The sequence below is a fragment of the Lissotriton helveticus genome, chromosome 1_1, assembly GCF_964261635.1.
Source record: "Lissotriton helveticus chromosome 1_1, aLisHel1.1, whole genome shotgun sequence".
In the NCBI taxonomy this organism is placed as follows: domain Eukaryota; kingdom Metazoa; phylum Chordata; class Amphibia; order Caudata; family Salamandridae; genus Lissotriton; species Lissotriton helveticus.
The window spans coordinates 1,889,297,018-1,889,324,802 of NC_136057.1; the positions used below are offsets into that span (position 1 = coordinate 1,889,297,018).

The window sequence follows — 27,785 nt, forward strand, 5'->3', positions numbered from 1 at the left end:
AGGAAATGACCAACACGTAGCCAGAGTAATCCTCTGGCTGCGTTTCATAGACGACCTTTTCATAATATGGAATGGATCTAATGATGAATTTCTTGAATATATGGAAATCCTCAATAATAACGAGGTGGGATTGAAATTCACATACTGTATAAGTACCAGTGAAACAGTATTCCTGGACACGAAAGTCTATGTGCAAAATGGTCAACTGGAAACAACATTCCACAGAAAAGCAACAGCAACGAATAGCATCCTGCATGGACGGAGTTTTCATCCTGAAGTGTTGAAAAAGAACATACCCTATGGGGAATTCATCAGGATGAAAAGGAACTGCTCAAATCAAAATGAAATGAACATCAAGTTTAAGGAGACTGCAGCCAGATTTAGCAAAAGAGGATACAATAAATGTGACATTGAACGAGGAGAAAAGAGAGCGAGAGAAAAAAGTCGAAATGAAACATTGATTCCGAAAAAAAACCTGCAGGAAAAACCAGTTACAAGGGCCCAGATCAGAATGATACTTACGTACACAAAAGAAAGCCACCAGATAAGAAAGACATTGGCAAAATATTGGCACATTGTGCAAAAAGATCCAGACATTGGCAAGGACCTTGGCAAACACCCACAATTGACCTTTAGAAAAGCGCCATCCTTGTCCGACAAATTGGTAAATAGCCATTTTGAGAATAAAAAGAAATCAAAGGATTGGCTGCAAAGGAGACAAAATGGTTTTACAAAATGCAGCCAATGTAAGGTTAGCCAAGTGGGAAGAAACTTATCAAAACTAAAAGACCCAAAGGGAAAGATCTTCAATGTGGAAAGCACAATTACATGTAAAACAACACATGTTGTATATCTACTGCAATGTTTCTGTGGCAAGAGATAGATTGGAAGCACTATTTGCTCATTGAACAAAAGGATATTGGAACACATCCGAGCAATAGAAAACTGTGATCTCAAATATGCCATGGCCAAACACATGCTGACCCATGATAAAAAGACATGGAAAAATATAACCTACAGTGGGTTGGCAACAGTACCTCTAAAAGAGAGAGGTGGAAATAGACTAATGACATTACGACGTTTATCATCAAGATTAATCATTCGATTTAAAACAAAGATCCCGTATGGATTAAACGGGGATGAAGAACTCTATGTGCACCTTTGATTTGAACTACCTTCTTGAAAACTGGCCAATATTGATGAATATTGAATTTATTGGGAAACGTATAGCTGTCAGAGACATAAGGCACTAAGTCCTAAAATATTTCTTTGTATAAGCGCATAAATTAAGATCATAATTGAAGCAAGAGAATGTGACATGTAATGGCTGTATGCAATGATGGAACGGATGTTGGATAGCATACTAAATTTTGATCCTGAATCATATGTATATGACATACTAAGGGCACTGAGTCCTGTAAATATCCTGCGAACACATAAAATATATTTTGCCACATGGGTATAAATAACTGACACGCTAGGTAATAAAATATGTTAAAATGCATATATTGATCAGAGAGTCGCTAAGAAATTCCTGCTTTAAGCGATAGTAGCGCCGTAATCACTAATACTTTAGTTATAAATGAACTGTGACTAATATACGTTTCAAACATCTTGCCAGATATAAGAAAATGTCATTTAGCACTAAATCATGCCATGCGAAAAGTGAGAAAATAATTTAAAAAAAAAAGGAAATGTTGGTAAAAAGTAACTACAAGAACCATAATGCATCATAATCATGCTGATATGAATAACTGGTATAAAAGTCTGAAAGAGAAGTAGGACAAATGTTTGTAACCGTGACCAAGATCTAGTGATCGAAACGCGTAGGTTGTATGCTGTGTGCTGTGATGGCACCATGATAAAATAAAACCTGCTAACTTAACATTCCTGGACGAGTGCGAGTATAAGTGTTTGGAGGTGAATATATATATATATATATATATATATATATATATATATATATATATATATATATATATATATATATATCCTTACACCTCGCTTTCACTCCAATTCTCCAAACGGACAAACGAGCGTGGACCCGATATTATTCAGTGCATGCTTTATTTAGCCAGCGCCGCCATAACGTGTTTCGGGAGATCCCTCCCTTGATCACATGACAGCTCAAAGGCTTTACCCTTAGCCTTTTAAAGTGCAAGTGCAGTGCGCCATATCATAAACATGGTGGAAATACTATGCTTGAGCACGTCTTCTGGTTCAATAATTCATTGATCACATTATATTTTTTAACATACTGTCAAATATACAACCAGAATTATCAACATTCCTAGACATAAATTTCCCGGAAATTTCTAATCATGAAATTAATAAAAAGAACAAAATGCATGCATAAATGCTTGTAGTGCCTCTGTATTCCGCCATGAAATAATAGTGAAACTTATTCAAGTGCCTAATAAATAATAATGATAGTGCAATACCATAAGGTGAATAAGCAATAAAAATCTACCATTATATTTTTCAGTTCGTCAGCAAGGTGACTCTTAGTCTGTGCAAAAACTTGCATAAATATTTAAAGTGCAAAGTGATAACAGGACAGTTCATTCATCTAATGCATACAGTTATTAGGGTCAATCCATAGATAAAATCATTATAAATATCAGAAGTACAAAAATATATATACTTACTATACAATGACTTTAAAAAACTAATCCCTAAATTTTATAAATATGTCAATAAATAATGCACTATTATATCCACGTCCCTATATATACAAATTGTGTTTTACCTTCATATTTCAATTTACAAAAAGGTCACTTTGGGGACCAAAATCGAGCTTTCTGCCAAATTTGATGTCATTCCGTTCAGCGGTTCAGGCTTTAGTTGTGTTTAAAATGTCTATGAAATTAACGTGGGGAATACACATTTAGGAACCCCCATTTTGGCACCCACTTGACGGATCACCACACAACTTTTAAGACAGTAGCTGATGTGAGCCTCCGATTGGTTTCGAAAATTTATTGAGGATTCGTCATATGAAACACCCCAAACACAATGGTTTGATTTTTTTTTAAAAAAAGCTTCTTGTCTTGTTTAAAGGAAGACAAACTAAATGTTATATATTTTCGTGTGAATGTCTGGACACCTGTTGCTATATGCTGACATATATGTTAGTTTAACTGGGTGTTTTAGTGTTTGTGGGGGTGTGAAAGTTGTGTACAAGAGCAATCCTTTAATCTGTTTCAGAAAAACACCCAGGTCCTAGTAAGCTATGGTTATGACCAAAATTTCCATAAGAAAAGTATTTTAGGTTTTGCCAATAACTTGATGAATCTCCAAGAAATGTTCACAAAACATCCCTTTTTTGGTGCAGTTGCTGTGTTAAGAGTTTCGGGGTGATCTGTCAAGTGGGGGCTGAGAAAAAAGGGGGGGGCCAAAACACATGTTCCCCCTTGTTATGTGTTTGGGGATTTTTCATTTTTTGAACACAGCTATAGCCTGAATTGCTGAATGGAATTACACCAAATTTGGCGGAACCCTAGATATTGGTCCAGAAAGCATGCTTTTTGTGATTAGGTGTAAATCTGTTCAGTAGTTTTTGAGATATCAAATTTACAAAAAAATAGATATATGGGGATGCAAGTCCTTACTAAAATTTGATTGGCTGCCAACACTTCAATCAGGAAGTGTTGGATGCCATCTTGGGACTCAGCTTGAAGCCGAGTCCCACAAACAAAGTAAATAATAAAGAAAAGGGGTCAGGGTCAGAATAACCTGACCCCTCCAGGTATATTGGGGTGGGTCCCTCAGGGACCGCACCTAGGGTAAAAAGCATTTCTTTTTTTTTATTTTGCTCTGGACTCTCGAGTGGATCTGTGACTCTGTGTCAAAATTTAAAAAAAGATGTGCGGGCTCTGAGTGGTTTTTTTAAGCCCCCGGTTGGGCCAAATTATGCCGACGTGATGAAGGGGGCTCATGGGGCCCCCCTGTTAGGCTAATAAAAAGCCCCAGGGACCACCACCTCCCTGGGGCTGTAAACAATACAGACTTTGCCCTTTTCTATCTTGGCGTGGATGGCACTTTGCAAGTCCTATGCTTAAAGACTTTGATAGAAAAACAGACATTTGAGGTGAGCAGATCTAGAGTGTCGCTGGTGTTGAGAGTGCTCTAACAGTAGCTGCTTTCCACCTAAACTGAGAACTACCCAGAGTTCTCTCCTTCTTTTTTGCACAACTTATGCGTCACTCTATGCCTGAAAGGGTTTTGTTTTGACTTATACTGGGTGCTCCCTTGTGTCTGGACAAAGCTATACCTCTCTGAAGAGCTCTAATTCGAGCGAAACACTGTGTCAGGGGTGGCTTTTACTCATTTCAGGTTGGCTTGAGTTGGTCAAAGCTGTAATACTGTGCCTGGAGTGATGAATGGCTTTTGTAATTTTACAGCTCGGCAAGGACAGCACTGTGCTAATCCTATGCTTACAGACTTTGCTGTAGAAATGGCAAACAGACTTTGTCCTTTTCTACCTCGGCGTGGATGGCACTTTGCTAATCCTATGCTTAAAGACTTTGATAGAAAAACAGACATTTGAGGTGAGCAGATCTAGAGTGTCGCTGGTGTTGAGAGTGCTCTAACGGGAGCTGCTTTCCACCTAAACTGAGAACTACCCAGAGTTCTCTCCTTCTTTTTTGCATAATTTATGCGTCACTCTATATGCACCACCAGTCCTGGTTTGGCTTAGAAGCTGTCAAATAACGGGCGGTCCGAGTCGGGTTACCTGAAACCCCTCTATCATCTCACTTCTCCCTCATGTCGGCAAAAAATACTCGGACACCCTAGAAAGCTTCAAAAGAAAAAAATCATCTTTTTTTTGTTTTGTTTTGAAGCTTGCAAGGGTGTCCGAGTATTTTCTGCCGACACGAGGGAGAAGTGAGATGATATATATATCAATATTATACCTCCTCTACATGGAGTTACCGTCCAACATTTTTTCCCTTGGTAATGTGCTTTCAATATTATGATACTTCAATGTTCCTATGCTTGATATTCCATTTTACAATCTAAGCGGATCACTATCGGACACCTGTGATGTAAAACATAAGCATCATGATAAGAGAAATGACTTATCTATTAACTAGATTAGCCCTCTTTAAGAGTGTTATGCCAGAGGCAATGTAAGAAGATCCTCATGGAGAAAAGTAGAGGCACTTCAATGTAGTAAAAGATTAAAATACAGAGGAGGTTCCAGTCTAAGACTGGACTGGGTGAAAGCAGTGGAGGGTATGACAAGTAGCCTTGGTGTACTATTAGGAAATATTTTTCACTAGAACCGGTACTGAATTTATCTAACCATCCCTAAGTCAAAGTTAGGAAGATATAATAGACAAAAAGAGAAATGTATTGCATATAAGAGTTACTTTGGACATCATGTTGGGTGTGTTTGTACAACTGGAAGTAAAAATTACAGTATGGGATCAGCATTATGATCCATACCGATTGCTAAATGTCATGTATAGGAAATTATAATGCTGTTGTATACTTCTTATATATTTGCTCATACCTAATGACCCAGATTTGGTTTGTTTCCTAAAAAAAGACCATAGTTTGCAGTGTGAGAAAACGTCCAGATTTCGCCACCTCAGGCCAGTGGGACATTGTCACAGAGAAGGATGGAAAACAAGAGTCAGCCATCTTTGATGCTGTACTTCTTTGCATTGGACATCATGTTGAGCCCTACTATCCTTTGGATTCCTTTCCAGGTAGGCTGATATTTGCTATTATTATACAGCTTGATGTGTCTATTATGAAGGATTCCTTTCCTGGTAAGCTGACAATCCGCTATTAATATGCGGTTTGATTTGTCTATTACAAAGCATTCCTAACCCGGTAAGCTGATATCCACTATTATTATACAGCTTGATTTGTCTGTTATGAAGGATTCCTTACCTGGCAGGCTGATTTCCGCTATTATTATACGGCTTGATTTGTCTATTTTTTTATTATTTTATTTCTTTTTATTGAAACTTTTAACAGCATAAACAACAAATAATAATCAAGGCAATGCAATCAAGCGAATGGCGAAGCGGCCTGCGGGGAGGAAAGCTTAAGAACATAATAAAATCATTGACATTGCAGGATGGGAGGATTGAGGGAGACAGCGAGTCCGCAGACAATCAGAGCAACATGATAGCAGGAATGTCGGGTCAAGGGGAGGGAGGATCTGCCACCAATTGTGTGAGGGGAGGTGTACATATATCTCCCCGGTAGGAGTTCCACTGACCCCAAATCTTACCCCACTTGCGGGGCATATCACGGGCCACATACACCGTCTTCTCCCGGAACATACACCAATCCATATTTTCTTTCCATATCAGAACTGCGGGTGATCTCTGGGAGCCCCATAACTGGGCGATATCCCTCTTAGCGATCATATTGCCGAGGGTCACCCACTGAGTCTGTGACAAGTCATAGTCATTTGGTTCCCAAACATTCAACAAGCATCGTCTAGCTTCAGGCAACAACGCAACACCCGTGACCTCTTCCATTACTGCATGCGCTCGATTCCAGAAGCGAACAACCACCGGGCACTCCCAGGGTTTGTGAAGAAAAGTGCCCGGAAGGCCACAACCACGCCTGCACAGCCCATCCGAGGCATAACCCATACGGACCAAGCGCGGACCGGTAACATAGATCCTGTGGAGAATCTTAAGCTGCACAAACCTAAGGCGGGCCGGAATTGCAACCTCTTTTGGCGAGGACATGGCCACCTGCCAGTCCTCGTCATCTAACTCCAAACCATCGCCAGTCCAGGCTTCCCTAAGTTGCTGCAAAAGGTCGGTCCTATCGTTTATCACCTTTTTATAGATAAGCGAAATCGTACTGTCGGGAACGTGCCCATCCAGCACCCGATCTTCAAGCGGTGACGCCTCCGGAACCACAGTACCCGGAGGGAAAACCGCCATCAGTGCGTGTCGGATCTGAGCGTATCTAAAAAACTCCCTGTTACTCAGGTCATACTCCAATCTCAACTCGTCGAAGGTTTTAACTCTACCCTTAGTCCACACATCATTCACCCTGCATATACAAATCATGTCCTATCTATCAAAGCCTTTCGTCTTCCATAGGGAGCGCAGCCTCTCGGAAGCATAAAGCGGAGTAGCGCGTGTAAGTCTATCCTTCCATCCCATGGCATCATTCACACGATGCCATACTTGCACCGCTATCTTGGTAGTGCCAGTGAGCAGCCTCCCTGCGGATTTCGTATAAAGCGCCCAGTTGTAGTGACCACCAGGCAGCAACCATCTATCCATTTCGAATGCGGGGTTCGACGCAGGATCATACGTGCCGTGATTAATCGCCCCCAGTTGGGAGGACCAGTAGTAGCGCTTAATATCTGGGAGAGCAATTCCACCGTCATACCAAGGAAGTGTCAACTTGGCAAGTGCTATGCGGGACCGTCCACCCCATATCAGTTGTCGCTGCAAGCTTTCAATCTCCCGGAAATAGCTGGCCGGGATGGTGTCGCAAGTATTCTGTAGGGCATATAAAAATAGGGGCAGTGACATCATCTTAAATAGAGCCGCACGTCCTAGCGGGGACAACGGAAGTCTACGCCATGCCACAACGTCGGATCGTAAGCGCTGAAGCGGGGGCTGCAGGTTACGTTCATAGCGAACCAAAGAATCTAAGGTGATAAACACCCCCAAGTACTTGAAACCCGCCTGTGCCACCTGTATTGGGCACCCACGCGGCAAGAGAGGAGAGTCTCCCGAGAGAACGTACACGCAGGACTTGGACCAATTGATTACAAGGCCAGAATTTTTACCGAAGGAAGTCAAGACATCGAACAGTACCACTAGCGACTTCCGAGGCGATGTGAGATATAACAGGATGTCGTCAGCGTAAAGCGATATCCGGTCCTTGAAATCAGGGGTCCAGCGTATACCCTTCATTGACGGCTCCCAGCGCAGCCAAGCCGCCAAAGGTTCCAAAGCAAGAGCAAAAAGGAGCGGAAACAATGGGCACCCCTGGCGAGTACCCCTCCCGAGGGAAAATGAGCCAGAAACACGACCATTGACAACCACCTGGGCCAAGGGGTCTTGATATAGTAGTTTAACCCAACTGGTGAAAACAGGGCCAAAACCAAACTTGGCAAGGACAGCCCAGAGATATGACCATTCCAGCGTATCAAACGCCATTGTGGCGTCCAAAGAAGCCAAAATGGCCGATTCACTCAGCGAGGACGCTCTCGCAAGGGCGACATGTAGACGCCGGAGGTTCAGCGCCGTGTTCCGGTGCGGGATAAATCCGGACTGATCCGGATGGATCAGGTCGCAGACAACAGAGATTAAACAGTTCGCAAGCACTTTCGCGAGGATCTTAGGCTCAGCGTTTAGGAGCGAGATGGGCCTGTAAGGCGCGCAGCAATCGCGCGGCTTCCCTTCCTTGTGAATCACGACGATAGACGTGAGTCTTTGGTCGGATGGAAGGGTACCCGCGTCTAGCGATTCTAAAAACATCGAGCGAAGATGTGGAGCTATTTTGTCTGGGCGCAGCTTATAGAGTTCGATGGGAAGTCCATTCGGACCCGTGGCCTTATCCCAATCTCACAGAGCGGATTGCGGTCGCGACCTCCTCAACGAGAGTGTCGCGTCCATCAGTTCCCTATCCAGATCCGACAAGCGGGGCAAAGCAATGTCTCTCAGAAGCAGATGTAAATCCTGATCCGGTCTGTCCGATACAGGGGAGTATACGGTTTGAAAATACTCAGAAAAACACTCCACAATCTCGACCGGGTCAGTCACTCTCACTCCATCCGCCCTCTCAATCAAAGGAACCACACGACTAGCCCTCTCCTTCTTGTCCAACCAGGATATCAACTTTCCGGCCTTATCACCCACATCATACAAACGGCCCTGCTGCTCTCTACTCATCACCTTGGCGGCATCAGTGACCAACGCCCTATAGTCAGTTTGTTTGAGGCTAAGAAGGTGCAACCTGTCCTGCGTAACATCAGATTCCAGCTCTCTTTCTATGTCTGATATCTCAGTTTCAAGTCGGACCACTGCCTCGCACTTACGTTTCTTAGCGTTATTAATTAATGATAAGGCGTGGCCGCGGATGACCGCCTTATAGGATTCCCATCATGAGACAGACGATGACACAGACCCCACATTCTCCACAAAATAATGGTTGAGTGATTTGATCAGTTCCGTACGGATCTTAGGGTCACGGAGACACCATGGGTTAATCGGGGCTACCCGGCCCTCAGTTCCCGGTCCCGCCTCCATGATGAGCCACAGAGGGGAGTGATCTGAAATACCCCTAGCCAAATGTCTGATCTCCTTAACAAGTGTGGCCTGTGCTGCGGGCATCAGGATATAGTCAAGTCTTGAAAGACTACCGTGTGCACCAGAGTGGAAGGTGTATTGTGATTGTCCTGGGTGTAGCAGCCTCCAGCAATCTATTAGTCCCAGAGTGTCAAGGAAGCCACCCAGCCAGGATTGGGACCTCCTAAAATCCCTGGGTGGGTAGCGATCGACATGTCCGGAGACCACAGAGTTAAAATCGCCACCCTTCACAAGGATGCCCTCCGGGAGCCCCAGTATCACCCTCCCCAGGTCAGCAAAGGTCGTACTTTGAAGGCCAGGCGTTACATAAACGGAGAGCAAAGTGACGACCTCCCCCTGCCAACGTCCCGTAATGGCGGCATATCTCCCCCTGTCGTCAAGGATGACAGCATCGATCTCAAGGGGGAGAGAAACTCTGACCAAGATACCCACCCCCCTAGAGCCAGTGGTAAAGCCGGAGTGCGCCAGTAGACGGTAGCCCCTACGGTTCAGAGCCTGGCATGTATTGCCCATCAGATGTGTTTCTTGCAACAGCACAACATCAGGGGAAAGACGTCTCAAGAGTTGTAACACCACGCCACGTTTTATCCTGTCCCCCAACCCGTTAACATTCCAACACAGCAATTTTAGCCCCCTACCCCCATCCCAAACGTAGTCGCAGAATCCACCCCACATCAGTCGCAACAGCCAAGTCCAAATGTCCATCAATATAGTGCCTTGAAGGGAACAAAGCAAGAACAACTTCCCCCCTCCCCCAAACCTATCCAGGAAACAAAACCCCCCACCCTGCACCCCTGCGTTAGACTCAAAGGCCCCCCCAACTTGCAGTGTGCCTGTCGCCCTAGCAAATAACTAATCTACGAAGAGAAACCCCAGAGGAGGAAAAGACTCACCCCCCCGCCACTCCTGGAGGACCACCTCAATTAAAGCAAGTTAAAGGATCCGCAAACCATGCCAAAAGATCTATGTGCAGTCCAGCGAACCAAGTCACATTACTATTCCTGGTCCATCAGTCCACCCTCAGCTCCACCAGAATGTTCAGGGTGTTCCCGCTGCCTGGGCAGTGTGTCGAGCCAGTCACTTGCAGCCCCAGGGCGATCAAAGAAGAACGTCCGATCTCCATGTTCCACACGTAGTCGGGCTGGAAATAGCATTGCGTATTTCATGTCCATGTCTCTCAATCGTCTCTTCACTCCCTGAAACCCCATTCTTTGCTTCTGCACCAACTGAGTGAAGTCGGGATAGAAACTCACCGTCGTGTTCTCAAATTTCGTGGGGCCACCCAAACGCGATGCCTGCAGGATAGCATCCCGATCACGGAAATTAAATATCCTGGCGATGATGGGCCGCGGGGTAGCACCCAGCTTAGGTTTACCACCCGGCACTCTGTGAGCCCGGTCCACCGCAAACAATTTACTCAGGCCTTTGGGTGCAAGATGGTTGACGATGAGGTCCTCTACAACAAGGTCGACATTTAAGTTGTCTGAATTCTCAGGGACACCCACAATAGGACGTTGTTCCGCCTAGAACGACTTTCCAAATCTTCCAAGCGACGGGAGAAGGAGTCATTAGAGGACTGTAGATCGCGGACCTCCGTTTGTAGATCGGAGACATCCGTCGTGAGGCTAGAAGTCTTCAAGTCCAGGGATTTAACTTTTTCGTTCGTTTTAGCCAAGTCCGCCCTGATCAAGGTGACATCGATCGCAACTGTATCCAGTTTTTGCGCCAGGGTTTCATACTGCACACCGATTGAGGCCTGCATACTCGCAATGGCGCCCATGATATCGTGCAGTCGGGTCTTCGTCTGCCGTAAGGTCATCCCCCTTGTCCGCTGGAGGCTTGCCAGTTCCACTGGGAGATCCCTCGGGATGAGTGTACCGGTCCATGACATTAGATTGTATGGAGCCCCCACGGTGAACAGCCTTGGTCTTCCGCTTTTCAACCTCAGGCTTGCCGGCCATTTTGGACGCTGCGCCCCGAGGGGACCCCAAGATCTGGTGAAAATAGCTACGTCAAAATCACCCACAGATGCTGAACCAAAGGACAGCGTGTTCCAAGTCACACACCGAGCGGTGATATACAGTCCCGGTCCTAGAGTGGGACCGGGAAGTGAAGCAATCCGTGGGCGGCGGGGCCAAATCTGCTGCGTAGAAGGGTTCGGGCCAAAAGCGAAACCGAAAGCCAAGTCAGGGTCGAAAGTGGGATCAGGGAAGCCGCTGTTGTTCAATTACCGTCCAGGCAGTTCTTCAACTCGAGCCCGGGGCAGGTCTGTGGAGCAGGCCAGGAAAGGTCAGATCACCATAAAATCGGTTCCCTTGGACCAAATCAAATTTTGAAAGCAGCTATCATATCAGCTGGGTTTCATCTGCGATGGTCCGTAGTGATATCCAGGATTATAGTCAGGATAAATGCCAGAGGTGGCGAAGGTCCGGGAGCCCTGTGCTCACGCGACCATCTCGGTTGCGCGCGAAGCTCCTCCTCAGATATTCTGATTTGTCTATTTTGAAGGATTCCTTACCTGGTAGGCTGATATCCACTATACGGCTTGATTTGTCTGTTATGAAGGATTCCTTACCTGGTAGGCTTATATCCTCTATTATTAGAGGGCTCAATGTGTCAATTGTGAATATCAAGGTAAATTGGGCTGAGATCTGGCGGCTGAATAGAGGCATAGAAACAGCTTAACATTAAAGCTAGTAAAGGAATAATGTCAAATCCAGTATTGGAATTAGTTGGGAAGGAGAAGAGTTGGGAGCTTTCAGTTTTATTTCAGTAGAGTTAAACTATTATAGCTCAATAACTAGGCCAATGCAACTGAGGGACATATTTACATGCCCCTATCACCACGGGAACGCCGTTCCTGTGGCGATAGGGGCTTCACCCTATTTACAAGGCAGCATTATGCCTCTCAATGTGGCTTAACGCTGCCTTGTGAATAAGGCCCCCTTTCATGCTATGCTTACCGTGAAGGGGAAGGCAATGGGGGTTGCTGTGGACGTTACACCGCAACCCCCATTGATACTCTGAAAGTGCAGACCGCAGTGCAGACCGCAGGATCTCATTACAGGCAATCCCAGGTTATATGCCTATTTCTAACTACCAATCTTTCTAATGTACTGAAATCAGCCCTTAGAGAAACACCAGAAACAGCACTCCATATTGTCAGACTAGCGCTGCTGTCACCCTTATTTTAACTGCGCTGCATATACTCTTTTAATCACTTTGGAAAGCGCCTACCTGTAATCGGTCCGCCACAGCTTGTGCCGCTTGAGCGGAGGGACGAGAAGGCGTCAGTATCACTTCCGGTCTGCCGGCTTGCCGACCGGAAGTGCAGTTTAGCATACCAGCATTCTCAACCAGCCTTTAGCCCTACAAAAGGGGGGGCTGGGCAGCGGACGTGCGCAGCGGCGTGCCGGTGGCCCGCCGAAGGCAAGCCTGTCTGCGCCCGTCTGTGCCAGACCGCTGCCAGCTGCCAAGACCCCTGCCACCAAAATGACTCTGTTCAAATACTCAAGTCAGGAGCTGAAAAATCTTAATGACTCATCTCTCAAACACACAGCCACACTAGAAGTTGTAAAAACACGTGGGGTGCAAAGGACCCTATGCCCTAACATATCAGCTCCCCCCAGTGAAACCCAAGTATCATGTAACCATAATTACACTAAAATCTCTAAACCACTAAAAGTATTATATTTCAACGTGTGCTCCATTCCTAAACACGCTGTTGAAATATGGAGTCTCGTGGACACGGAATTACCAGCTATCTGTTTCATTACGGAAACCTGGTTACATGAGCATTCCTCCCCAGACATGATCACTGCTTTTCCACCACAATACAATATAATAAGAGTAGACAGAGAAAAGAATAGAGGAGGTGGCCTACTTATAGCCACTATTCCGGATGTGAATATTACCTCTTTATAAACCATAAGCATGGACAAATAGGAACTATGTGTCTTTAAAATGGAGGGTTTGTTAAGAGGAGCATTAGTATATAGACCTCCGGCCCCAAAAATGACTTCCCACACAAGCTACATGAAATAATTGCTCCACACGTTTTGGCCTCCGATTTTTTCCTTTTGATAGGAGATTTTAATTACCATGCTGATCTATTACAGGACCCAGACACAAATCAGCTAATTTCATGTATTAGCACCTTGGGACTAGCCCAAATGGTAACAGGGTCCACACACATCGCTGGTTACAAGCTCAACCTACCGTTAACAAACTCTACAGAGGTTAAGGTTGAGCCTACTAAAATGTGTTATCTTAGGCCATACCATCAAAACGGTACCCAGAAAAGAATCAATCTGGCTACGATCATGGCGTAAAGTCACCCTACCCCTTTTTACTACCCACTTCAGTTCCACCCAAATCAGTAAATGGCAACGTCGATCAAGGAGCAATTTCCCAAGAAAGAACAATAACGAATGTGCTGGACAAAATTGTCCCTTCCACAAGAGTAAAAATTAAATCCAGGTTCACTGAACAATTGAAGTCAGCAAAGCTCTCCTGTAGGACAGCGGAGCAGAAATGGAGAAAAACTAAAGATCCAATAGACCGTGAAACATATAAATGTGTCCACCACAATTATATGGAAAACATAAGACAAGCAAAAAAACTATTTCTCCTAACTCGGATTTAGAAGGCAGCAAACGCCAACAAGGAGCTCTATCAAATCCTAAAAGAATTCTCTACTCCACCTGCTCAGACGCAAGCCCCCATCTCACAGGACTGGATAGATTTCCTTTCTAAATTGTTTGACGATAAGAACATCGCATTCCATAACTCCTTTCCCCCACAAGACACCATCAATGTCTCAGGAAATCCTTCCATAATTGCCTCTGACTCCCCCCCCCCCACATTCTTGATGAATTTACTCAGTGTAGTTCAGAAGAAGTGACTAAAGCTATGTTAAAAGTAAAATCTGGCTCACCAACACACCCCCCTGCCACCGAAAATCCTTCCAACCATAGCCCCAGCGTTGCTAGACAGCCTTACTGACCTATTCAACAAGTCACTGTCAAAATCGGAAGTCTCCAAGATATGGAAGACCGCCAGAGCCTATACTAAAAAAAGCTACTGTAGATCCGAAACTTCTCTCCAAGTATCGTCCAATATCGCTGCTCCCCCATTTCGGTAAGATGCTCAAGTCACTGGTCAATCAACAGCTCGTTGTCCATCTCGAGAGCCAGGGACTGCTAGACCCCTCACAATCGGGTTTTAGGGCAGCCCATAGTTCCGAAATAGCTCTGCTGGAAGTAACTGACAACATCAGATTCGCATTGGACAGGGGGCAGTCATCTATCCTCGTCCTGCTAGATCTGTCAGCAGCTTCTGACACCATCTCCCACAGCATTCTTGAACGTCGGCTTTGGGAGATTGGTGCCAGGGGAAAGGCATTAAAGTGGCTCAGAATTTATCTAACTGATCGTACTACGATAGTACAGGTGGGAAATACCATCTTGTGTAGTAGATCAGTCAGGATGGGAGTGCCACAGGGCTCTATTTTGAGCCCGACACTCTTTGACCTATACGTGACCCCTCTGGCCAAAGAGATCAGATCTTATGGTTTTGATGTTGTGTCGTATGCTGATGACACTCAGATCCTGATCACATTTGGTCCAGATCTAATGGAAACTAAGTCACATTTCAAAGACTTTATGTCCCACATTGGTAAGTGGATGAGAACAAACCATCTGCAGCTAAATGGAGGAAAAACCAAGAGTATGCTCTATGGCAAGGCTCATGAGCATTGGTCATACGACTGGTGGCCCTCAAGCCTTGGCCCCTGCCCAACCCCAACCCAGACGGTCTGAAACCTAGGTTTTCAAATGGACAATAAATTGTCAATGGAAGACCAGGTTAATAGGACAATTAGCTACTGCTTTGGCAATATGCATGACGTGTGCAAAGTTTTTAAATGGATTCCGACAGAGGCAAGAAAACCCCTAGTCCAGGGATTGATTATTAACCGTATGGACTACGGGAATGCCCTTTTGGCATCCATAAATGAAAACCTTCTCTCAAGGATGCAGGTTCTGCAGAACACCCCAGCCAGGTTAGTACTCAATCTACCACCAAGATCTCCATTGGCACCCAACCTGAAACTCCTACATTGGCTGCCTGTAAGAAAACGAATAAGTTTCAAGATTCTCTGCTTAACGCATAAGAATATGTACGTAAAAGGTCCGGGCTTTTGGGCCCAAAAGTTAAGCTGGTACCAACCTGGCAGAACTTTGAGATCTAGTAACCCAGCACTTCTCGCATCTCCCAGAATTCGTACTACCACAAATGGAGGGAGATCTTTCTCCTTCCTTGCCTGGGCGTTCTGAAACATATGCCCTTACATCTACGCACCATAAATGATCATAGTTTTCATCGGAAGTTAAAGGCATGGCTGTTTGACATCTAACTGCACCAAATCAAGTTTATCTCAGAGTCATCCACCAGCGCCATCAGACTTTCAAGTGATATGTGCGCTAAATAAATATCCCATGATTTGATATGATTCTGACGCTGCCACCTATGTACAAGGGAGCCGTAACTAGGATGCAGTGCCAGAATTAAGACCAGGGAAAACCTGGTCTTACCCTGGCGTAACGAGAAGAAATGTTTAATTTCTCCTCGTTTTTGGTGTTTTCATGTGTGCTGCGTTGTGCAGCACACATGAAACAGCAAAAGGCTAATAGGTGCCCTTCCTGGAAATAAACAATCATTTTTTAACAATGCAGTTTTGCAACTTCTGTGAGTGCTGTATTAAGCAGCACACATTGAAGTTACAAAACAGCATTTAAAGATTGTTTATGTGCAGGAAGGGGACCTTTCTGCACATAAACAATCTTCCCCTGCACTCAGACACCCCTGCACTATGGTGCAAGGGTGCCTGCTCAGGCGCTAGGCTGCTAGGAGTAGCATCAGCGCGTGGGGAGACTCAGGGCTGCACCATATTCTTGTGAATATGGTGCAGCCCTGCGTTTTCTGAAGTGGCAGAGTGAGGCCACTTCAGCCACTACCCTTGCCACTACCTTTGCCACTACCCTTGTAAATACGCCCCCATGTGTGAAAATATTAGCTTCAGCTTCTAACAGTGCACATTTTAATTTTTTTAAAGTTATTGACAAGAAATGATTTCGATTAAAAATACGGTGCAATGCATACTAATTATCCAACCTTTCCATCTCATTGTTTTGTCCAAGACACGTACACCCTTGAGGAATATTATGTGACGTTAATTACACAAAAACTTACTAAGCCATCCAAAATGTGGCATTGCTTCTGCAACTTTTTCACTTCTACCTTTCATTTTCTACACATTTACCCGACAGGTATAGACAAGTTCAAAGGACAATATTTTCACAGCAGAGAGTACAAGTTCCCCGACGGATTCAAGGGGAAACGGGTGATAATCGTTGGAATGGGAAATACAGGAGCAGACCTGGCTGTGGAGTTAAGTCACACAGCGGACAAGGTAAGGCAGTGTCCTTTTATATCTTGTGTACACTATCATTGCCTCAGCAACATTTGCTAATGAATAATTGTTTGCACCGGATGCGGTCTAGGCTTCCAGGTCACGATTTTAGGAGTAAAATACTCATGGCATCCAGTGCTTTAAATATGAGGGGCTGTACTGAGTAACTGCCTTTCTTTAATTTTAACCCCTTCCCTGCGGCGATACTTTTGCCGCGGTGCGGGATGTATTTAGGGGCGTAACCCCTTGCGTGCTCAGGACGGCCCCCCACCATCCTACGTCATGCTGGGCGTGTGCGCAGGACGGCCGGGGCCCGTCCGAACTCCGCCCACTAATTAATTGCGCAGGCACGGAATTCGCGTCGCGCTGGGGAAACGGTGGCGTTTGGATGGCCCCGGCCGTCCTGAGTACACGCCCAGCGTGACGTAGGACGGCTGGGGGACGTCCTGAGCACGCAAAGATTTAAAGAGATAGGGGCTTATTTACAAGCCTCTTGCGCCACTTTTTCGTAATTTTTTTTTTTTTTTTTTAAAACCTTTATTGTACAGTAGGCGCTCACAGATACGGGCCTACAACCCACCGGTCCGGCCACCACAATAAAGAGACATACGAGGCAATACAGGAGTGACAACAGGATTTCTAAATAGCGCATATGAAGGCAAAGGTAACAAGTCTTCGAGCCGCCATCGCGGACAGGAGAAGAGTAGGTTAATTTTATAATGGAATAAAGGGTTTCGCAGGATAATGACAAACTGTAAAGTCCAGAGGGCCGCGGTGGGCCGAGAGCAAGCCGAAGCTTCGAATACAGGAAAAGACCAAAAGAACAGTCACATTTTGGCAAAGGCAGAACGTGAGTCCCACATCAATAACAATTACAATCGCTGCTCAACGCCCTCCCACCACTACCATGGCACATAATAGTAAAACAGCGAAAAGTACGCTTACACAACTAAAAGCCCTCCGGTACAACAACCTAGGAAAGGAAAAGAAAAATGGGGGGGGGGGAAAGGGAAAAGAGGGGAGGAAAAGGACATCGGAAAAAGGAGGGAGAAAAAGTGAGGGCGCAGCGTCAGTGCACGCCCCCCACGGCTAACAAAGCACCCAATACTAATTCGGCACAAGGAACCAGTGGCAACAGGAGAAATGAATGCGTAGTAAACCGTGACAGCAGACATACCAAAAGGGCCATGCCAGCACAAACACCCCGGGGGCGATGTGCCGACACCGCGCCACGAAATAAGGGGACACATAAGAGCCATAGAACCAAAAAGGAACAAGGGAAAATACAAGAAAACAGACCCCCCCCACCACCCCGCACAGCCCACCCTGCACCCCTGCAGAGCCCACGGGAAGATAGTAAATACACAGATAAGCTCCAGGAACGTAAAGAAGTATCAAATATAATCATACAATTATAAGCGGATCGCCCAACCATACCACAAAATAACAGTCCACAGAGGCAAGATCAGCTCAACCCTGTCCTCGTTTTTCGCAAACTGTAGTAGTCAAACGAACCAGGAACCAGATCACATGGAGCCGGAGGTGAAGAACAGGGAGTCGAATCAAAGATACACTCAAATCAAGGCGATCGCGATCCGGATGATCCAGAAAGAACAGTAACCACCTCAGGCAAAGCAGGCACAGTTCCGATGAGAACTCGGAGAAAGCCGGTCCAGCGGCACAGTCACAGGATCTTCGTTTGGCCATGTGAGGCAAAAGAGGAAAAGGAGACCCATCGAGGTCCGGCGCTCCGGAGCAGAAGGAGGCACAGGATGAAGAAGGGCAGCGGACTTCCGTACATCCACACCAACAGCAGCCTCCAGGCCCACGACCCCAAGGAAAGTTCCAGCAGCACACAACAGAGATGAAGCCGCACAAACCGGGGGGGGTCCGGCAGGCCCAGCCAAGGGACCTCTCTCCAGGATAGCGACAGGTGCGGTCATGGGTGCCCCCCAGGAGCGCAGGGCGGCGAGGATGTCGCCAAGTGTAGGCTCACCTTTGCAGTATTCGGAAATTGTGCCGTGCGGCGGACCCGCATCGCCAGTCCCAGCAAGGCCGAAAGTCATGGGGCCGGCCGCCATCTTAGAAGCTCGGCGGGGCCGCTGCAAACACAGATCCCGGCCCAGACACCAGCGGGGCAAAACAGGATAGCGGCAGCCACCAGCGGAGGTGCCACCAGGGCAGAAAGGGGGGCCACCAGAAGAAGGCGATGCGCCGGCACCCCACACGCCGCCGGCACCGTTCTCCGAGCCCGGGCGGAGGAACTCAAAATGGCCGGGCCGGAGAACAAAGGGGGGACGAGCCCGATGTACGGTGAACCCCGTCTATGAAAGGCAGCGCCCCAACACCAGGCCGCAGGATCGCCGGACCAGGCCCGGGGGACCACAATCGGTCTATTAGCACATCGGCCTCTCCGACCGACTCCACACCACCACCAAGGGCCGGCCACCGCGCCCCGTCCAGCCCGGGCGCCGCCAAGGAGTGCCAAGCCCGGCCGCTCCGGAGGCCCCGAAGCAGACAGGGGCGTAACTCAGGATCCGTAACACCCCGGAACCACCGGAGCAAACGGTAAGTGTCTGTGAGGTATCGTCGTTCCACTGCACATCGTAGAATACTTCCCGGGGCAGGATAAAGTACAGGATAGTTGTTGTAGACAGGAGAGTGAACGGAGCCGAGCTAAAACGCGGCCATCTCGGACGTGAGCTTGGCTCCTCCCCTTCCCTTTTTCGTAATTTTTAACATGGGAAAAGTGACTTACGGGTGGCGCACGGGGCTTGGAAATAAGCCCCATAGTACATGTACTTCTCAATAGGCATTTCAATACTGTTGTTCGGAGAGTAGGGACACATCCCAGTAGTACATAGGTGCTTTGGGGCAACGAGCACATACACGACAATAATTTCATTTTAACCACTGATGAAATGGCATGACAGGAACATCCCTCTCATGTGTCTTGACAACCGTGCATTCTCATGAAGATACGTCATTAGAAGTGACATCACTGGATAAGTAAAATGCTTAAAATACCCAATATAATTTTAGGACACTTTAATAATGCAGGTCCATGAATCATTACATTGTGGAGTGAATTCACACATGGAATTCAGTGCCACTGAATGGGGATTAGCTGGTTCAGACGGTCAATTGGCGAGGAGGAAGAGACAAAACAGAACAGCTCAAATCCTTCCATCCAGCTTAATAATAGTAAAGACCTATCATCTCATTTCAGCTAATTCGGTGAACATTGGGACTGGAGGGACGAGGCAGGGTTGTGAATGGGCCTATGTGAAGATTGACTGAAGGCTAGGGATCCATTGAGAGTCCCAGTTCTTGCAGGCCGCTCTATGAAAAGATGTTATACTAGGAAAAACACTTACCAGAGATGCGAGGAGAAAAATGGGGGAAGCAAAGGAGAAACAAAAACTGTCTCTCTGTGTAGGCAGGTTCAGTTGTGGGGTTGATAGAACGCGCAGGTCACCCGACTCATAAATTTACCATATACGCATAGGGCCCATAAATTCAATTTATCATATTTATTAATCGGGTAACCTTACACTCTACTACCAGTAACCCTGTTCCTTCCTATTTATTTCCAATGTACCCGACTTACCAATCCACTGTTACGGGTACCTATGATCACAATGGATCAGGGAGCTAGCTGTAAAAGAAAGGCAGACACAAAAATACAAGGATCATATACTATAATTTGCACTCATGTAATAACCACAGACTCGGGAAGTTTTAAAACCTTTATCTAGTTTTCATCAAGTTCAGAAAGCATAAGGTTCACAGCAAATAAACTGTCAATAACTAAGATTATAAAGAGCACATATCCATATAGAAAGTAAATAAGACCAACCATTTAGGATTTATAAAGGGAAGGTAAGAAAGGGAACATACTAATATGAAATTTCAGAATTCAGACTTAATAAGGAGTGACTAAAGGACAGGGGAAAATAAGGAACATACTAGAATGTCACGGTGAAGTATTACCCCTTAAAGAGGGTAGGAAAATAGAACTTTAACTTATACTACAGAAATTTCGAGAAACCATGTAGCTATGGGAAAGGTAAGAATGGACCATACTAATAAGACGGTGTGATTGCTTGAATCGACTAAAGGATGGGAAAAGAAAAGGAACATCTATAATTTATGAACAGTATGCAGAGCAGTACTTATAGGATGGGAAAAAATTGGAACATGCTAGTATAACAACTACAATGTAGGACTTTATCATTTGTCAGCAACGGGAAGGTAAGAAAAAGGAATAAAAGGCAAGTACGAATTTATTCAAAGCAAGAAATGTAGAATGCAAATTTGGTTCCCTCAGATTTATATTTACCTAGAACGGTGTGGAGACCAACCCTGGCCACGGGTCAGTTAAGGACAGGAGAAACCCAAGGAAAGACAGTCGCCAGTAGGCCACCAGGTGTAGAATGGACACCCCAGGACAGGACAGAAGAGCCAGATTAGGATCAGGACAGGACCACCAAGGTAAGACCAGCACCCGCAGTTCGGTAGCAACGCCTGCGCTACACCCTCTCTGCAGCTATCAGTCAGAACCCTGATTGGGTTATCGATTTCTCCAGCAAAGTGCTCCGCCAGCACTTAAGGTTTCCCAAATCCCCGCTTGGGTCTATGGAAATTACGGACAGAGTGCTCTGCAGCTCTCTGTATTAGTCACCTATTGAGTGCGTTGGGTCATTGACAGGTCAGCTATTCGGACAAGTCGGACAAATTCTCTAACTAAACCTAGGCTAGTTATACTGTTTTTGGGTCAGTGTGCCACCCCCCAAATGTTGCAAGTGTAAGAATCCCCAATTTCGATTGGTCCACAAGTAGGATAGGTCAACACACCAACCAGGATTTGAAGTTTTCAAGTCCCAATTTACATCTTTTGGGACCTCTCATTGAATTTGGGGTTCCCATGACATGTTTCATAGAATACAATGAGGAATACAAAGTTTATATACAATTGTTTCAAATGTAGTACAGTTCAGCTCAGTTTTCTGGGCTTCAGGTCGATTCCCAGGAGCATCTTGACTGTGGCTGCCAACTGGCTGGGTTCCACTGGTACAAGGTTTTCTTCCCTCTGCCAGGGTGACATGCGCAGTAGGGACTTCTAAGATGGAGTTTCAGACACCTCCCAGGCCCAAAGGATTCGATACATGAAAAGTAAAGGAAAACAATTTAGAACACAGAAATAAATGAATACACTGTATACCAGGAATCCCTATATGACTCCCCTTACTTTATACTAACTATAGCATTAATGTTAGTGCAAAAACGAACAGCATTGCAAAAGCTGTAGTGTAAGCTTTTGTACCGCTTTGGCCGCCATAAGTGTGGCAGGGTATGCTCAGACGTGAGTCCCTTGCTCACTTTGCCACTGGATTCAAGCAAGCCGGGCTGAAGACGGCTGGAATGCCAGAAACCGGTCCTCGGAAGCTTGTTTCCGATCCAGGGAAGGCATGGCTTGGCAGTTCGGGCTGGACTGTTCCCATAAGGCACAGGGTCGGACTGATTTGCATATAGCCATGTCTGAACTGGGGTGGCAGAGTGGGCTAAAGAACGGTGATGGATCAAACCCAGATCTTTTGACTGGGTGGGAGTGTTTGATTGGTTCAGATGCTCCGTCCATCACCACCCCCTTTTGTACCGCTTTGGCCGCCATAAGTGTGGCAGGGTGTGCTCAGATGTGAGTCCCTTGCTCACTTTGCCACTGGATTCAAGCAAGCCGGGCTGAAGACGGCTGGAATGCCAGAAACCGGTCCTCGGAAGCTTGTTTCCGGTCCAGGGAAGGCATGGCTTGGCAGTTCGGGCTGGACTGTTCCCATGAGGCACAGGGTCAGACTGATTTGCATATAGCCATGTCTGAACTGGGGTGGCAGAGTGGGCTAAAGAACGGTGATGGATCAAACCCAGATCTTTTGACTGGGTGGGAGTGTTTGATTGGTTCAGATGCTCCGTCCATCACCACCCCCTTTTGTACCGCTTTGGCCGCCATAAGTGTGGCAGGGTATGCTCAGACGTGAGTCCCTTGCTCACTTTGCCACTGGATTCAAGCAAGCCGGGCTGAAGACGGCTGGAATGCCAGAAACCGGTCCTCGGAAGCTTGTTTCCGGTCCAGGGAAGGCATGGCTTGGCAGTTCGGGCTGGACTGTTCCCATGAGGCACAGGGTCAGACTGATTTGCATATAGCCATGTCTGAACTGGGGTGGCAGAGTGGGCTAAAGAACGGTGATGGATCAAACCCAGATCTTTTGACTGGGTGGGAGTGTTTGATTGGTTCAGATGCTCCGTCCATCACCACCCCCTTTTGTACCGTAGTGCAAGCTTCGGCATGTGAGAACACCAAGCGGCCATTTTGTAGCTAGTGCGCAAGTGCAAAGATTCCCACCAGAACTGCGAGTACGTCACGTCACATGAGTGTGACCAACGCTTGCGCAGAAGAAATTCCCGCTAAGCAGCGGCCATTTTTAGAGGCAAGCGTATTAGGATAAGAAAACACATAGGCAAGCATCATTGGGACACCCCGTGTAATGTAAAAATGTGCAATATTAGTAACATAAACAGGTTGATTACATTTTATTATAGTTATTTGAGGGTCTTGATCCAAGCAAGTCGCTTTGCGTGCGAATCCTTGCTCCATCAATCCCCTCTTTGATGATATTTTATATCATCACAAATTCATGGAACCAGATGCCAACTTCTTCACATGTTCCCCAATTCAATCTCTTCAAACATTCTGTTCAGCTTTTCTTTAGTTTCTTTATTAGGGTGAGAATTTTTCACCCTTTTATAAATTTCATCCACGTTTCTTTTTACTCCTCTCTTGTTCACAGTGTATTTCTTTTGGTGCTTTCGACATTTACAACAGATGAATATGATGAATACTACTAAAGCTATTCCCGCAATTGGCATCAGTATTTTAATCAAAAAACTTTTACCTGAGGAGGAGCCAAGATGGCGACCGAGATGGCTGTATAGACGCTCAGCTCCGTGAGCCTTCTCACCCCGCACCTACATCCTGGCAATCATCCTGAGCCGTAACGGCACATTTAAGTAGGCGAAGGACAGCTTTCACTTACTGTTTGCTCCTGAGGCTCCTACGTGCGGCAGTCCTGTGGAAATGTCCCCAACTGTTTTGCGGCCTTCGAGGATCTGGGACCGGGGTGTCGAGTGAGGAGAGTGGCCGGCCGCGACTGCGCCGACAGCGGCCTCTGGTGGAGGTGCGGAGTCGGCCGGAGAGGACCGGGATCGGATGGGCCGATGGCGAGAGTGCCGACACAGTTCATCTAGCGGAGTGCCTTGTGGGTCGTGCAGTGGGGCAGTGTCGAGGGGAGTGCACGATACTTGGCCCCCTTTCCAGTGTTGTGTCCGGGCATGATTGTCGGCCTCTCCTGGAATCGGCGGACGGCTCCCAGGGAGCGGCGGAGATTTTGTTTAGCCTTTTGGTGACCCTCCGCTGTGAAGCCTGCCTTGACTTTCGGGGTCCCCATGGTGAATCCAGTTGCCACCTGGTGTGGGACCCGGTCCCGAGGTAGGTGGAGAACGGACGAGGCCGGATCAGCTAAGATGGCGGATGGCGCCCTCTTATGCACACCACACCCGGGTAGAGAAGCCGCTGTGCGAGAGAATCCTGGGGTCTGGCGACACGAGAAATAACCCACGACCAGAGATATCCTGGCTGCACTAACAACCCTGCACACGACCATACTCCGGGACGCCCTGGATCTGGGACGGAGGATGGCTGCCATTGTTGTCCCGCCGTTCCACACGGGCATGGCTCAGTCTCAAATAAGCGCCGATGTGCCCGCCTCTGCGTCAGTGATGAGTGCTCCAGCAACGCCTGTGTTCGTGGAGACGCTGGAAAACCCGGTTTATGAGATCGCTTTGGACAGATCTGTTGTGCATGTGAGTGACTTGTCGGCACCCTTCTTTGTTCGGCAGTTGGGGGAACAACGTCGATCTATGGTTTGGACTGCCCCGGCGGCGTTTCGGCACTTGCCGGAAGATGTGCCTCTCTCTCCCTGGCTGATGAGAGTGTGTTCGGACTGGAGGATGACTTCGGGGTCGATACTGGCACAGACGGATTTCCGCCATACATGTTCGGCTGGGTTTTGGTGGCTGAGGTCTCATGGAGTAACAATTCTGCCCGGTCCACCCGGATCACTCGGACCCTCCACACTGCTCTGTATGCCGCTTGATAGGTGGACATATGTTGGTGCTACTGATAGAAAAGGCCAGGGGTGAGACCGTATAGGACATGGTGGACCTTCTTTGTTGGCTGATGGTGATTTGGGGGACACTCAGCGGGGATGTAATTGATTGTGCTGTCGGTGATTGCTATTTTCCGTGGCTATCCTGATCTTGCTTTTAGGACATTTACTGTACGCGGTGGTGGAGAGGGGGCCGGGTGGCTAGATCGATGGCCTTTCCCCACATTTTTCCTCTTATTTCTTCCTTTCTCTTTCTCTTTATTTCGGGTCTCTTATTTAGGGTGACAGGCACGCTGCTGGGGGGGGATAGGCCGTAGCCTTCTGCAGGGATGCAGGGTGGGGGGTAGGGGGATGGGATTTGTTCATTTGTCCTTTCTTTGTTTCTATGGCCCTTTGTCTTTCTTCTTTTTGGTGTCGTCGTTTTTCATGTTTCCTACAGTATGTTTCGTTTTGAGGGGTGGGGTACAGTTCGCTACGAAACGTGTTTGTTTTTACATTTATCCTGACTCGTATGCCTTACCCCCAATACTTCAAACGTATTTGCTCTATTTGCGGATTTCTTGCTTCATGCTTGCTACTGTGGGGCCATGTATGAGCGTATGGCATTGACTTTGAGTTTTCTTTATTGTAAAATGAACCTTCTCGAATCCTGATTCTAGCACAGTACGCTTGAATGCAAATTCTATCCTGGACACTTATTACACCCCGATTTTCGGGCTGCTGTATTTTTCTATATTGACTTGCTGTACTTACGACTTGACTAGCGGCCGGCCAGGGTGGTTGAAGGCCCATGCTTGTATTTATTTGCAGTAAGAATAAAGGTTCTTTAAAAAAATTAAAAAATAAAAAATAAAAAAAACTTTTACCTAAGTTAGCAAACCAATGACCTACGGCGGAGAGACCATCAGTAAGTCTCTTCCAGGCACTATCAACCTCAAGTGGTTTGAGCTCTTTTCCCAAATTTGTAATGTTCCTCACATACCCTTTGATCTCCACACTTTTATCAGGTATGTAAGTGCAACAATGTTGCGCTTTCAACATTCTGCAGACTCCACCCTCTTTTGCCAATAGGGTATCAAGAGCAAGTCTATTCTGTAAAACCATTTATCTAACCGCAACCATTTCGGTACTGACCATCAGGAAACCTCCAGCAGAGTCAGTAGATAACCGATCTACTACTGTTGACAATTTGCAAATTCTGTGTGTATTCAGAACCACTCCCACTGTAGGTATCAGTGCACTAAAAATATCTCCTACCATTTCAGCAGCACTTTCTCGTTTAGTACGTACTAATTGGTTAGTCTGTTCAGTGCTTCCAGTGATTTTCCCCACATGGTATATCTTTGGGAAGAGAATACCAAGATAGCAACTCCTGTACCAATGGTCGGGCAATTTGAAATAAGCCTTGTTCCCACATATACAATAAATTCCAGGAAACACAGGCTCTGACCCATCCTTACACCCCCAACCTCCAATTACTTTGTAATTATGTTCGCACTCACTGGAACCAATGAAAATATTGTTATAATAACTAGTTTTCTCTCTTTTAAGACACAGTTTCCCCTTCTTTTCGAAATCCAGAAGCATCGCAGCATTAGCTCCACCATTTGAGGTGCTCCCTATACTCTCTGCCCACTTAGGAACCTTCTGGTTCTTGTCTTTGGCTTTCTTTTGGAAACCTTCTCTTCTCTTTTCTACCATATCCAGAAATTCTTTTTCTTTTTCATGTAAAGAACAGGTCAAGTTATTTTTGTGTGCATCATCTATATTACTTTTTCCTACAGTTAGAAAATAATCACTCATGTATTTAGCTACATCTCTAGTCGTATGTACAGGGTTCAAGTTTCTTCGGACAGGAAGTTCGTAAAATGTCACGTCAAAGTTTGAGTAATAATACTGTAACGCTCCTCTTTTATAAAATAAACTAGTTAGTATACTACAGGAAATTCCATAGGTTAAGGGCAGGTGATGATAAGTCACACCCTCAGCTACAGAAGTAGGTAGCTTCATGCAGACATAACAGTTGTTTATTTCCATAGTTTCTACATAATGTACTAACAGGTTTGCGAAAACATTCAAATGAGTTTTTTTCTTTATTTTGTTAAAGTGTAATCCTTCCTCATCTGGTGCTTCTAAATCTAAGCTTGTTTGTTTCAGGCTTAGTGGTTTGTCCAATGCATCTACTCTTCGTGGTGTAATTCTAGTGTGTGATTCTACAGTGTCGTCAGGTAGGTTATTATTTGGATATAGACTCGGGTTTTTACTCATCATAGAAGGAATAGTTATTGTTAGTCCTATCCAAAGTATCAGTACTAAGGCTACACTACATAAACATACTTGGCAGCATGTTTTACAACAACTTCGTCTCGGTCTCCCATTCTCAGAAGAATCAGACATTTTTGGCTCAAAAGAAGCTTCCACCCCTCTTTGTAACTCTGCACAGCTTGCTTACTCGAGTAACTTTCAGGTTGGGTTTGCTTCTTCACTGGTCTGTTCAGCAATCAATTCTTCAGCACTTTCATCACTTTCGTCGCTTATTTCCAGATTCTCGAATTCTTCCAATGCAAAGTAAGTCCACTCCGGACTCGAGTACTTATTATTTAACTTTTTAATGCGAGCACTTCTTCTCTGGTTTTGTCACCACTGGGTCAGTTTGACTCGAGACCTCATTTATTTGTTCAGGCTCCTCGGTTATCGTCTTGGGATGCAATCCCAGCCTTTTCACAAATCTAGGTACTGAGTCACCTTTCTTTAATCTTTTAACCGGCACTGTGTCTTGGCCTT

General features: G+C 46.1%; 1 protein-coding gene across 2 annotated transcripts in view; it reads left to right on the forward strand.

Moving 5' to 3' along the window:
• LOC144754549 (dimethylaniline monooxygenase [N-oxide-forming] 2-like) overlaps positions 1–27,785 on the forward strand; it is a 449,605-nt gene that overhangs the window by 259,048 nt on the left and 162,772 nt on the right. For both annotated transcript variants that reach the window (XR_013594744.1, XM_078642484.1), the window contains exons 4-5: positions 5,555–5,717; positions 16,637–16,779. Coding sequence is in view for 1 of the 2 variants with exons in the window: in XM_078642484.1 (XP_078498610.1) it covers positions 5,555–5,717; positions 16,637–16,779 (306 nt within the window). In the remaining variant the exon portion in view is untranslated. The remainder of the gene's footprint in view (positions 1–5,554; positions 5,718–16,636; positions 16,780–27,785) is intronic.